We start from the raw sequence: 16096 nt of genomic DNA, 5'->3' as shown, positions 1-16096 counted from the left end.
GGAGTCGGGGTGGGTGGGTAAGAGGAGCAGGGATAATGGGGACAGGACTTTTAGGTTGGCCTGATCTGGTCAGTAGTTGCATGGTTGGTCTTAGGATCTGCCCCCATATGTTACTTAGGTCTAGGAAGGAAGGAGGTAGAAGGGAAAAGATGTCCATTGCATAGAGCATCATATATCTCATAATTCAATTCCCAAAGGTTCAAGTTCCATTCTCTGGGGTATGTGACCATGACATACAAGCAACAGAAAAAATGAATTCTAGCCCCATCAAGGAGAAAAAAGCCCTCAAGTTCCAAAGATGGCAAGAGGCAACTCTGCTTCCACAGCGATTCTACTTTGATCACCTGGGCTTGATGAGCATGAGGGGCTGGGCCAAGGGAAGCAAGGCTGAGTCCCAATATCTTCTGTAAGGTCATCCCTGATCTCCTGGGGGGCCCTAGGTTAGGAATGGATGGGATTTTCAGTTGCCACTCCCTAAGGAGGAAAGAGTGTCTCCTCCCAAAGTCTATGGGCCTGGAGAGGAGAGGAACAGCCAGCTCCTGGGCAGCTGAGAAGTGGGAAAAGCACAGTGAGCTCACTAGACAGAGGGCTCTGGCAGTGTTGTTCCCATCCCAGTCCTCCTCTTCACATGGCTGGGCTCTCACTGAACAAAGAAATAAACCCACTGCAGCCTGACTCAGGGGTCTGGCCCCACGGGGGAGGGGCCATTAAGGATCTGGGGCTTCCCTCCAAGGGGAGGGATGGAGGCTTCTGCTGCTGTTGCTGCTATCTTCACTGTCTGAGTAGGCCCCAAGCTGGCTCAGAGATGAGGCACTGGGGGTCCTGGGCGGTGAGCTGGTCTCTTTCAAACTCTGTGGCACTCCTGTGCTGGAAGATGGCAAGACTACATTCCCATTGCTGCTGCTGGTCTCTGGGCAGCTGCCTTCTTTGCCACAACCAGGCCTGCCAGCTTGGACTTGCTGCCCAGTGCACCAACACTCCATTCCCAGCTCTCCAACTTTTGCTTTTTTAGTGGAGGGACCTCCTCTAAGATAGCTCTGGGAGTGCCCCGAGAGGGCAGCTGGGAAGGGGTGAGGGTGGGCTCCTCATCAGAGTCTGAGTCTTCGATGAGTCGCCGTCTCTGAGCCTGTTCCATCATGGCCTCCATTTCCCTCTGATCCTCCTCCTGCTCTCGCTGGCGCTTCTTCTCCTCGGACACGCGGTGCTGCTGTAACATCGCCTCAAAGTCCACATTGGCCTGGCGCTGGCTGAGTTCCTTCAGCTCCTGCAGGTTTTCCAGGACCTCCATCTCCAGCTTGGAGTCCTTGGTCCGGTTCTCCAGCACCTTCATAGGATTATTTAATTCTTCATCCTCTCTTTCCTTCTGTACCCTTTTTTCTTCCTCTTCTAGTAGTTTCTCAGCCTGGAAGTTCCGGGTGGCTCCATGCTCCATGGTATAATCTGTGTTCTCGGGGTCTGTTTTGAAGGTAATTTCAGCTAGACATCGGGTACACTTGATATAGAAACGAAAAATTGGGAGTCCCAGATATAGCTCATTCTGCACTGTCTCCTTCCGGGCATTAAATTTCTTGCCTTTATAAATATATTCACCACATGTCTTACATCTCATGTTGAATGGGGCCATCAGTCTCACCACATATTGCCGATCTTTGGGTAGCTTGAGCTTAGGGATTTTTGATGGATCAAAATCCGGTGGATAGTATTTATTCAAGACTTTTCTCTCAGACATCTTGGTGCCACTTCACGGAGCCCACTCCAGTCACCAATTCGCCAACTGTTCCGAGAACTGGCCACCACACAGCGGCTCTCCCAACCTGCACAGTCCACTTCCCACAAAAGGCCTTTCTTAAGGTCATCAATAAACTGAGGATGAATTTCTAGCAGAGCTCTTCAGGCCTTAGTCACAAGCTAGCTCGAGAATCCTGGTGGAAGCGTCTCTTATGTAGTTCCACAATGTTAAGCAGCTTGGCCTAGGTTTTATACCTTCAGGATTAGTTTTGTTCAAGTCTGAACACTTGCTTTTCTCCAGTGTTGAAGAAGGTTTTCTTCAAGGTATTTCAAAGATGACCCTGAAATCTGGCCTCAGACAAAATGACCCTTGAATATCTTGAGATTCATGGGCTTCAGATGTCCTAGTGCCCTGGTGGTAATGCTCTGGTTAGCTTTCCATAGGTCTTGGGACCGGCCTTTTTTTCAGCAGAGTAATCGCCAAATGACCAGGGATTAAGTCCAAATGTCTTGATTGTTTCCTTCAATCTGTCTCCTTGCTTGGGGCTTGGCTGGCTTTCTGGAGGCCCTTCAGATTGGCCTTGTCTCGGTGGGGGAAGCAGGAGGATAGGCCAGCCACCACAAAGGTGGGAGATGGAAGGAATGTCTCTTCCAGTCCTTGGTTCTTTTTTTTTTTTTTTTTTTTCCCTAAGAAAAAAGGGAGTTTATTGTATAATGTGATGAAGCAGTAATGACCTCTGCTTGAGGTTCTGCTTTATAGTCCTATAGACAGTACAATGTGACAGAATGCATTTATAAAAGCCAAAATAAAACAATGGCCCAATTATATACATGTTGCCACTTTTAAAATCTTTTTCGCTTGATAATTTCTGGTTTCCAGCTGACTGGATGAGTTTCTTCCGTCGCCGAATCATCTTCTCTGTATACTTTAATGGTTTTGTCAACTTCTGCAGTTAGTAATCGACTTCCAGATTGGTCAAAAGCACATGCAAATATTCCTGATTCACTGTCCAAAGATCCAGGCTGTACAGCTGCATGAACTCTTTGGAAATTGTATCCAGTTCTCCAATCCCAGAGATGCATAGTGCCATTATCCGCTCCAGATACCAGCACTCCATCTGAATTCACAGCCAGTGTATTAATTATAGCATTATGACCCGAAAGGTTTTGAATGAAGTTTCCATCAGGGAATTTCCACTGTTTAATATTATCTGGAGAACCAGATGCAAATGTATAATGTCTTGGATGTAGAACTACTGCTCTAACTGATTTTTTGTGATTTGTTAGTGTGACACGTGTTTTTCCTGCCACCAAGTCCCATAATCGTATGGTTGTATCATGGCTTCCTGTAATGATTTGTGGTTCTGCAGCTTGACACTTTACTGTAGCCACTGCATTTGTATGCCCTGCCAATGTGTGTACGCTGGCTTTTGTCCTCACGTCCCATATCCGTGCAGTTGAATCTCGACTACAAGTCACAAGCACATCAATTGTTGGATGCAAATCCAAACCATATACTGCACTTAGATGTCCATGATAATGTCTGATAACCTTATTGTATTCGAGATCCCAGCATTTCACTTGTTTGTCTTCTCCACAGGAGAAGAGGTACGGACTCCTTGCACTTACTATCACCCCTCGTACGGTACTGATATGTCCAGTCAGTGATAGTTTTAATTTGCCACTAGCCAGGTCCCAGATCTTTATAGTCCTATCGGCAGAACCAGTAACAAACCATTGATTCCCAGGTTCTAGTGCAATGCATCGGACCCAGCCCAGATGTCCACTGATAACTCTGTATAGTTTCCATGGTGGATGCCACTGTGGTTTAGGCATTGTAGGCGCCTTTTTGGCCATCGTTGCAGCATTCCTGGTGCCACCGGCCCCCATCATAGCCATAGCTAATCCAGGTGGCTGTGAGTGTTCAGGAAGTCCAGCATGTCGGTAAATATCACCTACGGTAGCTGAAGTGCGGTTTGCATCTATCCTGGATTGTGAAGGAGGTAGAGCCACAGCTAAAGATTGTGCAGCAGATTCACTCGGCATTCTTTGAATCTTAGTATCTGCAGTCAAGGCCACACCAGGTCCTGGTGGGTATGGATGTGTACCAGTTACTGTATAGTCAAGTTCTTGTCCTTGACTGGCCGGATACTGTTTATGTCCATATGCATCCACTGCACTCGGAGAGCCTTTCTCTCTAAGATTTTCTTTCAAAATAGGCATATGCAACACCGGGCCATACTCTGTATGAAGTTTGACAGCCATCTTTAACTTGTGACTCTCTTCATCTAACTGTAGCAGCTTTGCATCATCAGCCACAAACATGTCATGGGTCCTCTTTAGTGATCTGAACACAAGTGTGTGCACAGAATGTTTCTGAACCTCCTCCACCATGATGCCGAACAAGTCGCCCGCCCCACTAATGGAGAAAGGCCAGTCCTTGTAGGTTCAGATCTTTTTTTGTCCCTAATATAGTCCGGTTAGCTTGGAGCCCTCCGAATGTCTCCAAATCCAAAGGTTTTGTCCTTCAGCCTCTGCCTCTGCTTTCTTCAGCCTCCAACCAGCACAGAGATGGAATGTCTCTCTTGTTTCCTTCACTTGGGGCTCGGCTAGCTTTCTGGTGAGTCTTTCAGACCAGCTTGGTCTCAGTGGGGGAAGTGCAGGAGCCCAGCCACCACCAACCACAGTGGTGTGAGATGAAGACGAATCTGGTTGTCCGCTGAACTCTTGACTCGTAGCTTCTTCCTCTGAAAACTTTCTTCTGCCACCAGCCAGCCAAGTGGAAAATATTCCTTCTTGCCTCGGAGAGAGGGCTTCTGGAGTAATTCTGCTGAAATCTCCCTGCACCAGAGTGCTCCTCTCCAACCAGCTGAACTCTCTTCTGCCACCAGCCAGCCAAGTAGAAAATATTCCTTCTTGCCTCAGAGAGGGCTTCTGGAGTAATTCTGCTGAAATCCCCCAAAGTGCTCTGTGTCTGCACCAGAGTGCTTCTCTCCCATCCAGCTGAACTCTCTTCTGCCACCAGCCAGCCAAGTGGAAAATATTCTGGAATAGATCTCTCTTCACTGGCCTTATATCTCTCTCTTCTGAGAGAATGGAATTATGGGTTTTCTCCCATGGTGCTCTCTGGCCCTAAGAGCTTTAAGGGAGGTGTGAATTCACCAAGTGACAAAGTTTACTTTGTGAATCTGGCAAACTTGTGAACTCCAATGAGTAAAGGTGTAAACACAAGCATTGTACTAATTAGTTCTACTTAGTACCTTGTTTCAGGTTCTGGCCCAAAACATCTTCTTGTAAGATCAGCTCAACTCTAATTAGTTAGCAGTTTGTAAAGATTCCAACATACTCTAAGTATAATTACATCATCGTAGGTGTCAATCTTGTAGGACTATAAGTACTAAGTACATGTACTGAACTAGAGAACTATTAATCACAGTACTAAACTAGATAACTTAGTGGAGGTGATAAGAGAATGGTTAACACCTTCTTTCAAGTAAACTTCTCTAGAGTTCTGTCCATTACACCCTGGAATTTCTAGTTGGGCCTTTTGAAGTAAACCTTAGGAGCAGCAGTAGGTGCTCTCAAGTTAGAAAAGGCAGGAAAAAACATGGCTCTCAGAAAACAGTCTGAGATTCTTTGATAATGTTATGCCACAGTTCTCTTTAACTGTCCTGACTCAGTTTCCTTGTACAAGTTTCCCTTGTCTCAATCTCCCTAATTACTCCCCTAAGCTGTAAATCTCCCTCTGGTCCATGAAGACTGAGGACCAATTAATCTAAAGTTATAAATTGTTAGCCCAAGCAAGAGAAACAAGAGTTAGACCTCCTGATTATCTTCTGTCCTCAAGAATTTATTATATCCCTCTAAAATATTCCAAGATATTTCACTGACATCTTTATCTCTGGGTATTCAGACATCCTGTCTCTGAGTTGTTTGGTCTATGGCCTTGAATAGGGGCTTTCCCCTCTTCTTTGTCTCCAAAGGTATTTAAGAAGTTGGGGTTCCTCGATTCATTTGCTGGAGAATGGTGGCTGGCTGTATGCTGGATGCTGGACTCCTCCAGCCCTGGGACCAACATGGATTCCTTGGTCCCAGTATATCTTTATCTCTGTCTGACTGGATAATTTGAGACAAGAGTCCTGTCCAGTCAATCTTATTCTCTCATTAATAAAATATTAAAAACTCTCTAATCTCTCTCTCCTGCCTCAGTTTCTCAGGCATTACATTTTGGAGGTCCCTCTGAGATAACAGAAGCTGAGAACTGGATTAGAGATTAGAGACCTCTCGATCTCCACCTAGGCCTGAGGGGCTCAGGACCTGGGTCTGTTCCTTGGGAAAAGATCAGCATTCTGGATAGAAAAGGAAGCGGTTCTTCAGCCTCAGTCCGGCCTACAGTGGACAACGAAATCGATTCGGCATTTGGGAGAGTAAGTCTGTCTGGGTACCTTTTGGGGTACCATCTGGTTCTGATTCTGGTTATTCTGGTTCTGTTCTGGTCTGTTGCTAGCAACCTGTGGTCTCAGAATAAATACTGAAGGGTTTAAAAGTTCTGAGACGGGTATTTTCTGGAATGCTGGAAAATATCCTCTGGGTATATGTTATATGTTTTAATGTCGTAACTGTAGTCTGTGCGATGTGTGTTCTATGTTCTGTGTGATTTGTCTGTCATGTTTTTGGTTGGAAACTTTTAAGAACAACGTTGCAACTGTGCTTAGTAAAATGGAGCTCCACGTGTGTCTGTGTCTGTGTTAAAAGTTAGCAAGCTTGTAAGAGATAAGGATTCAGCCTCTGTGTTGCAGGCTTAGAAAATATCAAGAAGTCTGAAAAATCTTTCTCTCCCTCTCGTTGTCTCTGGCTGACTGCAGCAGCCTGTGAGAAAAAGGGAGAAAAGAGAGAGAAAGGAAGAAATAAAAAAAGGAAATGAATTAAAAAAAAAAAAGATTGAAAGGTATTTGAAAGTTCGGAAAGTTAAAATATATATATGGATACATCTATATATCTATAGATATATAGGTATCTATATATCTATAGAGAGAGATATGCAGTGTGCTAACATTTAAAGGAAAGAAGTTTGAATGGAATATCTAGGCCTTCTTTTTGAAGGCAGAGAAAAGCACTAAATGGGCTTGGAAGTTCACAGAAACCCCTTTGGATTCTGAAAGGGAAAAAGGGAATTCAAGGTGAAACAAACTTCTCTCCAGGGGTGGAAGTCCTGGAAAAAAAAAGCCCCTAGTCTGTTTTTGCTGATTTAAAAGCTTTAAGTTTTAAGAACAATGATTAAGAAATTTGGGAATTGGTTTTTTGAAAATTTGCTTGTGATTTTAAAACTTTTTTAACCTGTTGTACTAATTTGTAAGTAAGGAAAAGCCTACTAGAGTAAAGAGCAATAAAATTCAAGCTTAGCCTGGCCTGGGCAATAAAAAGCTCTGGAGATAAGATGCTAATAGCTGTTAGAAGAAAGGTGGCAGAAAGGAAAAGAAAAGAAAAAAAACTTTTAAAAACAGCTGTATTATTTTGATATAAAATTATACTTTAAATCTAGCTCGGCTGGACATGTGTGGGTTTTGTGGAGGTTTGGGCTATTCACTATAATGTGAATCCTACAGGTTTTTGAAGGGAAAAGGAAAGAGGAATACAAGTGAATTAGGAAGGACTGATTTGTAGGGGAGATTAGAGGTTTGCATGGTTTTAGGAAGGTGAAAGAGACTTTTGGGAGTAAGTAAAGAGGTGGGGAAGGGAGCCACCCACCTCCACTGTCTTCTGCTACTTTACTGAAGGAGCATCTGGTAGGAAAGTACTTTAAAGAGATTGTTCAAGTATTTAGCCAGGGGAAAAGGGAAAGTTGGAAATGGGTAGATTTGGGAAGAAAGTAAATAAACTGATGGGCTAAATCTTGAAAAGGATCCCCATGTAGGAAATTGAGTGGGGAACCTGAGAGAAGTTTTTTTAGGGAGCAGGAGTTGGGGGAAGGGTGGCCACGTGGAATCCTCTCCTTCCCTCACCCCCCTGAGTATGTTCCTGCCATTTTTTTCTTATCTGTTTCCAGCCAGTGCAGCAAGCTGTGATCTTTAAGGGAATGCTTACTTTTGGATTAATTGATTGAATATTTGTTTTTTTGATACAAAATGTTTTCTTTTTTGGTTAAGAGATATGGTCATAAATGTGATCCATACTTTGGTAGGAATATTTCTAAAAGTTTAATTGCTATGTGAAAAAAACTTGTTGAATTCTTTTATATGAAATTGGGTCTTTTGTATAAGTTTAAATTGATTGTATTGGGTCATCCTGAGGTTATTTAAAGGGCCTCTGAACATAATAGTTTTTTCCTTTGTCCTTTTGAAGATTTTTCTGTTATGGACAATATGCAGTTTGGATTTTTTCTATGTATTGGGTATTTTAAAAGCAAAATGATTTGTATGTATAATGTTCACTCATGTAACATCTACTTAGATATGATAATTGTTCTAAGTTGTGAACTTGCTGAGGCGAAATGTCTTTCTTTTATTACTATAAGGTTAGGGTAAATCTTTAGGAATTATCAGAAATTTAATTAATGGAATTTGTTATTGGGGGGTAAAATTTTTTGGGCTTAGAGTTAATTAGTTAATGCTATTTGGAGTGTTTTAAAGCTCCACCCTCTGACAGTTACTGGGACAATTGATAAGCAGTTAAAACTCAACTGCTTATGTTATGTTACAGTTATGTTCTTGAATTTTTCCTTCTATAATTGATCTCTCTGATCAGAGCAATGGTCAATAGAAACTGTTAATGCAATTCAATTATGTCATGCCTTGCTATTTTCAGTCTGGTCATATGTAATTATTGTATCCTAAATGCTTGGGCAACTAAGTATTTTGCCTGGTCATCTGTCTGTTAATGGATATTTGTGTTTTGTTTCTTTAAGGTTTCTACATGATAAGAGGACAATTAACAGGGGTGTGTGAGACCTCACTGATGTTGCAACTTGGGACTGCACCCGTTTGCTTGGCTTGTAAAGCAAACTCATCTCTTCACGTGGAAACTACTGGCCAATTTATTTTGGCCTCTTCATATTTTGCAACAGTCTGGTAAACCGAGTCCTATCTGAGACCGATTTAATCTTTCTTTGTTAGATTTGTGTTTTTGTTCTGGATTTTGGTCAACTTACAGATATTGGCTTGCTTCTGGAACCTGGATCACTTTGATCAGCTTTGATTGTCAGCATGAAGCACCCACTCTGCAAGGAATGAAAGCCTCCTATCACTTCACAGCCTGAAGCAGCAGTTTTTTTAAAATGAGACCATGAACTGGACCCTGCATCGAATGTACTTTGGACTGATATAAGGGACTTTGGGAATGCTTGATGACTGACTGTTAACCCTTGCCCGGATCATCTATTACTGTGTGTTTAAGATTTGGGATGGGATTTGTTAAAAACTCTGTGATTGTTGCTGTTATGTTTGAGGGATTTTTAGGAAATGCTACTGTACTAGTCTGTTATGTATAGGGATTTTGATTCACTCTTGGGATTTATATGGGGAATGGTCATTTGATAATTCCTTTCTGTGAGGGAAAAAAAAAGGGGGGGGGAGGAAGAGACATTGGGGAAACTGGCATTTTTTTTTTTCCAAAATACCTGTTAGTTTTTGTAGATACTTTGTCAGGGTGGACAGAAGCCTTCCCTACCAGAAATGAAACAGCTCTCACAGTGGTTAAGAAGATACTAAATGATTTAATGCCTCGCTTTGGTCTTCCAGTAGCCATAGGGTCTGATAACAGGCCTGCTTTTGTTGCCAAAATATCAGAAGGCATCAGCAAGGCCCTGGGCATTGATTGGAAACTCCACTGCACATACAGACTGCAGAGCTCTGGGCAAGTAGAAAGGATGAATAGAACACTTAAGGAGTTCCTCTCAAAACTTGTCTTGGAGACCCAGAACTCCTGGGTCTCACTCCTGCCATTAGCATTACTGAGGAGTAGATGCACTCCTAACAAATTAGGGTTAACTCCCTTTGAGATTCTGTTCGGGAGACCACCTCTAATTCTGCCCTTGGTCAGGGAAGACTTGATGGCTGAAATTTCTACCTCTTCCCTTATTAAGTTTTTACAGGCCTTGCATAAAACTCAGAAAGACATCTCGCACCTTGTCTGTGAGGCCCTTCCTGTCCCTCTCACTGACCCTGTGCATCCATTCCAGCCTGGTGATGCAGTCCTGGTAAAGACATTGTCTACCTCAGGCCTGGAGCCCAGGTGGAAAGGACCATATACTGTGCTCCTCACCACGCCCACTGCTGTAAAAGTTGAATCAGTCCCTGCCTGGATTCACCACAGCAGAGTGAAACCAGCTGTTGCCACTGAATGGAAAGCAGAGATCGGTGAAGATCCCCTGAACCTGAGACTGATTCATTCCTCTGGTCCTTGATTTCCCCTAAAAGACACTGGGGTGGGAAAATCCTGGGAAGTTCAATCCTTGTATTTACTTTGTTACTGTTTGTGATTACCCTAATCTGTTTGCATAATCTCCCCTAAAGGCCCCTTCCCCTTCACCGTTCCTCCTACTGTACTGTCATTATGGGATTTTCCTTAGTCCTTCTCCTCCTCCCTATGCTTTCTAAGGCTTTGGGAAACCTACTCGCCTCAAAGACCATATGGACAATGACCTTTAGGGATCTTGAGGGGGGGTCCCACTCTTTCTGCCACTTATTACTCAGGTTTAGATCACTCTATGACAATAGATTCCTCCCTGGCTCCCTGTTTCTACTTTAGGTCCCTGATAGACCCTCCAGCCCGATTGTGCCCTGATGCTTGGTGGTGCTCCCTCCCTGACGATTCCTTTAGGCTGACTATCCAAACCTTTGATCAGCAGACCCAGACCTCACTGGATCTCCTCCCCCCCCCCCCCCCCCCCACACACACACACATTATCCTAACAATCCAGGAACCATCCCACCAGAAGTGGAAGCAGTCCCGAGCTTTCACCCTTTGGTCCCGGATAGGTAGCGGTCTTCAATTCAGCCACTACCTCATAGTTCAGTGTAAAGATCCACAACCCCCCCCCCCCCCCCCCAGGCAGGTGGGACCTCTGACTGCTTTATAGTCCCACCTAGACCACCAGTCCTGGCTGATCCTATCCTGGCACCACAGGACCTTGTCATGACCCAAAGTTCCCTTATTCTTCCTGACCCGTTAGTCCCAATTGACAGCCCCTCTGAATCTTCTGTTTCTCCCTCCATGCTTGAATTGTTGCCAGTTGTGCACTCCTATTTGAACTCCACAAATCCCCAGCTGGGCCAAGATTGCTGGCTGTGTTTTAACTCTGAACCCCCTTATTTTGTTGGGATTGCCCTGACAGACTCAATTCCTGGAACCACTTCTCAGTCTAGCTGTTCCTGGGAACAGCCTAAAAATCACCCTTGGGAATCTCCACATCTGCCTGGTTGACTGCCTCCACAAATCTCTGACCCTCTCCTCCCAGTTCCTTGATTAACATCTCAGCTTCCTCATCAGACGTTGCAGTCTGGTATCAAGCCCCTGAAGGTTCATGGTTTGCCTGTAGAGATGGACTGACCAGGTATGCCTACTCTAGTACCTTCCTCAGAAGGACAGATTCATTCTGTGTCCTAATAGCAGTGTTTCCCAGCCTGTCTGTTCTTCCAGGAGGGGAGGGATGGAGCCTCTTCCAGTCCCATTTCTCTCCCTTAGAGATTACCAGACAGAAACGGGCTCTGCCGTTCCTTCCCCTCATAGTAGGGCTGAGGCTGGCAGGCACTACCACCCTTGGCACTGCAGCCCTCCTGAAGGGCAATTCTGGATATGCTGACTTAAGTGCACAAATGACCACAGACCTGACTCAGATCGAGTCATCCATCTCAACACTGGAAAGCCAGGTTGACTCCCTGGCTGAGATGGTACTCCAAAACCGAAGGGGACTTGACCTGCTATTTCTGCAACAGGGAGGCCTGTGTGCTGCCCTAAATGAGGAATGCTGTTTTTATGCTAATAACTCTGGGGTGATCAGGGAAAGTCTGGCCCTGGTTCGTAAGAATCTTGAGTCTAGACGACTGGAGCAGGGGCAAGGAAGGAACTGGTACCAGTCACTGTTTAATTCTTCCCCATGGCTGACAACCCTTGTTACATCCCTCACGGGACCCTTGATTCTCCTTCTCCTGGCCCTTGCCATAGGTCCTTGCATCTTCTCTAATCTTGTCAGTCTTATCTGCTCCCAGGTGGAGTCTGTCAAAATTATGGTGCTAAGACCGCCTGGGTATCAAGAGGAAGGTGTTTCAAAGATTTGATATTAGGAAAGAGTGTGGAATGTTGTGCCACAGTTCTCTTTAACTGTCCTGACTCAGTTTCCTTGCACAAGTTTCCCTTGTCTCAGTCCTCCCTAATTACTCCCCTAAGCTGTAAATCTCACTCTGGTCCATGAAGGCTGAGGACCAATTACTCTAAGGTTATAAATTGTTAGCCCAAGCAAGAGAAACAAGAGAGTAGACCTCCTGATTATCTTCTGTCCTCAAGAATTTATTATATCCCTCTAAAATATTCCAAGACATTTCACTGACATTTTTATCTCTGGGTATTCAGACATCCTGTCTCTGAGTTGTTTGGTCTATGGCCTTGAATAGGGGCTTTCCCGCTCTTTCCCTCTCCTTTGTCTCCAAAGGTATTTAAGAAGTTGGGGTTCCTCGATTCATTTGCTGGAGAATGGCGGCTGGCTGTATGCTGGATGCTGGACTCCTCCAGCCCTGGGACCAACAAGTATTCCTTGGTCCCAGTATATCTTTATCTCTGACTGGATAATTTGAGACGAGAGTCCTGTCCAGTCAATCTTACTCTCCCATTAATAAAATATTAAACTCTCTAATCTCTTTCCTGCCTCAGTTTCTCTGGCATTCCAATAATCCGTCCAATGTTATCTGAATAGTCGATCAGTTTGGTCTACCATATACTGTTTATAGTTTTTTTTTTAATTGGTTTTGTTATTCTCATCATTTTTGGCTCCTAACCACTTAAAGATCTGGAAATTAAGGACATACATAGAATCATCTGTAAAACAAATGTTAATTTCTATATCTCTTAATATATTATGATCCCTCACTTTTAAAGGACTAATGACACCATGTTGGGGTCAGTATAGTATCTGACTATCTGATCAGACCAATGTGAGCTCAAATTTCTACTATAGGTCAGGCACAAATAATTCATATGAACATGTGGAACAGATGTCTCGACTTCTCGCTTCTTTTGTGCTACTGCTATCCTGCTTTGCTCATGTAAAATAGCACCTTGTTAGCAGACATGCTATTCTGTGAAGTCCTCTACCAACATCTCGTGTCTCACAATTGATACTAAAGTTCTTCAAAGAGACCTTTAGATCATCCTTGTACCATTTCTTCTGACCTCTAAGTGTTTGCCTAAGTCTTTTAGGCAAACGTGTTTGGTATTAAAACATGGCCAACCCATTGGAGTTGGACTTTTTGCCTAGAGTTTGAATACTTGGCATCTGGGATCTCAAGAGGTCCTTGGTGTCTGGCACTCTGTCCTGCCAGAATTTTCAGAATCTTCCTAAAACAATTCAAACGAAAGCAGCATTGGGGGTAGATTGTCCAGATCTCACAGGCATACAACAGTAATCGTCTTGTAATGACAAGCATAAAGGTGTGTTCCTGGGCATCTGCAGTTGTCTGCTTAAACAGCTTCCTTCTTTCTCCATCCATCCCTCTTTTCCCCCCATCAGAATTTTTGCTTTGTCTTCAAGACCTCATTGAGATCTTTCCATTTTTCCTGCTTTGAAGAATACAATAGTTATCTTAGTTTATTAAATCCTAAATAAGCTTTGTTAAAAAGATTTCAAAGGATTTTTACAATCTAGGATGTAAGTTAGACTGCCCATTCTCCTCTCTTCTCAAATTTGTCACTTTTTTCAGCAAGCTCTACTTTTCCTTTTGTGATGTAACTTCTTATTCTCTTTGAGATTATATATGGATATGGCTGGGCCATAGAATTTTTGTTCTAAGGCTGGCATTTTACTCAAGAATGCCAATCTACAGTGCTCTGGCACATGATTGCTTACTTTGCAAGTGAGATTGCCAGGTCCATTTAAGAATAGATAACTTACCCATGGATTACATATAAAAGTGCTATGTGTGAATAACTTTTTTTTTTTTCCTCTCCCACTATTTCTGTTGAAGCTTTTCATATGCTGTCTCCTGGGTAACTGCTGCTATTCTCTTACTGCCTATACCCTCACCTTGATGCTTGGAATAAGTAAAATCATAAGAGGAGACAAATTTACAAAAATTCATGGTTATTGGGCTACCAAAAATGCATATTTTCTTAATCATTTATATGATTATCTAATTAAAAAAAACTTGGTTGTCTTTACTATTAAGTGTTGGAATCCTTACAAACTTACAAAATCTTAGAAGAAGATTCTGGCCAAAATCTTCTTGTAAGATTAGATCAACTCTAATTAGTTAGCAGTTTGTAAGGATTCCAACATCTAAGGTCAAGGTAGTATGTCTGACTGTGGCTAAGCAGATCAATATGAGTTCACAAGGCTCTACAGAGCAGGTGCAAATAGTCCATATGAACATTTGGAGTGGAGATCTAAACTTTCACATTTCATGTTTCTTTTGAGTTACTGAAACCAGGCTTTGTTCATAAAGTATGCCCTAAATCTTCCCGAGGTAACTTAAATGGAAATGATTCAATATCCTGGCATGGTGCTTGGTTATACAGTTCAGGTTTTACCCGACAAAGTGAGGTTTGCACACAGTTTTGTTAGACCTTCAGTTTGATAGTCTACTACCTCTTCTTTCTACACTTTTCTTTGGAGCATCCCAAATGCTGAGCTAGCTCTGGCAATGTGTGCACTAACCTCATAATCGGCAAGAAAAAATTCATGCCCCAACTCTTCCTCCATATTCTCACCTTTTGTAACCTTTTCAAGTTAAATAACTTTCAATCAATGAATGAACTGACCTTCATGCCATTTTTGAACTTGAAGACATCCAATCTCAATACTGAGAACATCACTTCAAAAATCATGGGAATAAGTTCGTGGCTCTCTCTTTCCCCCCCTCTCCCCCAGTCCATTGATGACTAGGGAAGTCCAAGGGCATCATTCACTTTTCAGAACTTGTGAGTATGCTATCATGAAACTGGAATATAATACTGATGAACCCTAGGCAAATTTTGCCCATAAATCATCACAACTGACCTTGGTCAAAGCCTTTGTCAGATTGAATGTTGTATACAGGTCTCTGTTCTATTTCTAGGCATTTGTCCTGGAGTTATTGGGCAGAAAACCATAATTTGGCATTCCTCAGTTTTTTCTGAAGCAACACTAGCTTAGATTATTTTTCCCTCCTATTTAAGGAGGAATCTGATATGAAACTTGCTGGCAATGATTGAGACCTCCCTTTGGTTGTTAGAGGGCAACCTATTTCTTTTTCCTAAAGGAGGAAAAAAACTCCTATACCCTATGTTGTGCCTCCTCTTTTTTGTATGATCAAGGCATAAAATTGTCATCAAGTACTTTAAAGTTAAAGGACATGGACACGTCTTGGCAATAGAGAAATTGGGAGGATTCACTTGGGGCAAAAATGCCAAATCTACTTGAGCTACTTATGTTTCAGACTCTATCCTATGGGAAAGAGCATTATTTCTAGAGTTAAAGCTGAGTTCGAAATCCTGCTTCTAATATTTTACTTCTGTGACCTAAAAAATGGCTTCTTTGGATTTTACTTTCCTTATCAGCAAATAAAGATGGTTGCACTAAGTGACCTGGGAAGTTTGGTCTGTTATAAATCCCAGGATTCTGCTGAAAGGTCTCCTTTAGCTAACGGTGCTATTTCAAGAACCTCCAAATAGAACTTGACCCTCCACAATGCTTTCAGTGGAGTTCCCTGGGGTTTTCTGTATTAGAAAAATCAGGAATATCTGTTCCCAGGAACCTGAGTAACTAAACTAAAAATCATATTGCATTTCTTTGATTTTTCGTAGCTCCATTCTTAAACCTGGTGGTGGAAGTATTACCTTCAGGTTATGAAATTTCAGGGAGTTTTCAATTTGGAGCCATTTCAAATGTGACTAGTTGATTCTTTCAACTTAGTAATTATAAATGAAAACTGCATTAGAACCAGAGGTCTAGCAGAAAAAGTCTGCATATGTTTTAATTTGCACATAGTCTTAGATTTTCTCAACCTTTTTTGCTTTTATTTTTTTTTATATTTTTCTTTTCCCAATTTTTTAATATTATCTTTTTAAATTGTTTTCTACATGACTTATTCTAACTTTCACAGCCTTCAGTTGATGGGTCAGCTTTTCCTTTTATCTGTCCTAAGGTAACAATTTTCCTTGCCCCTCTTTAAAAAAATTTCCC

At 42.7% G+C, this 16096-nt stretch overlaps 2 protein-coding genes across 2 annotated transcripts; both read right to left on the bottom strand.

Moving 5' to 3' along the window:
• Positions 1-707: 707 nt before the first annotated feature.
• Positions 708-1878, bottom strand: LOC127557342 (splicing factor YJU2-like). Its single transcript, XM_051990694.1, is given in 2 exon segments — positions 708-911; positions 914-1878. Coding segments are annotated over 2 exon segments (1020 nt in total). The 5' UTR covers positions 1730-1878.
• Positions 1879-2224: 346 nt separating this feature from the next.
• LOC127558055 (pleiotropic regulator 1-like) lies at positions 2225-4389 on the bottom strand. The gene has a single exon (XM_051991288.1). It carries the CDS (start codon positions 4120-4122, stop codon positions 2572-2574), a length of 1551 nt encoding a protein of 516 aa, XP_051847248.1. The 5' UTR covers positions 4123-4389; the 3' UTR covers positions 2225-2571.
• Between the last annotated feature and the right edge of the window lie 11707 nt (positions 4390-16096).

Source organism: Antechinus flavipes, chromosome 3 (assembly GCF_016432865.1).
Source record: "Antechinus flavipes isolate AdamAnt ecotype Samford, QLD, Australia chromosome 3, AdamAnt_v2, whole genome shotgun sequence".
Taxonomy (NCBI): Eukaryota; Metazoa; Chordata; class Mammalia; order Dasyuromorphia; family Dasyuridae; genus Antechinus; species Antechinus flavipes.
The sequence above is the reverse complement of the archived record's forward strand: the minus strand, read 5'-3'. Positions and strand labels throughout refer to the sequence as shown.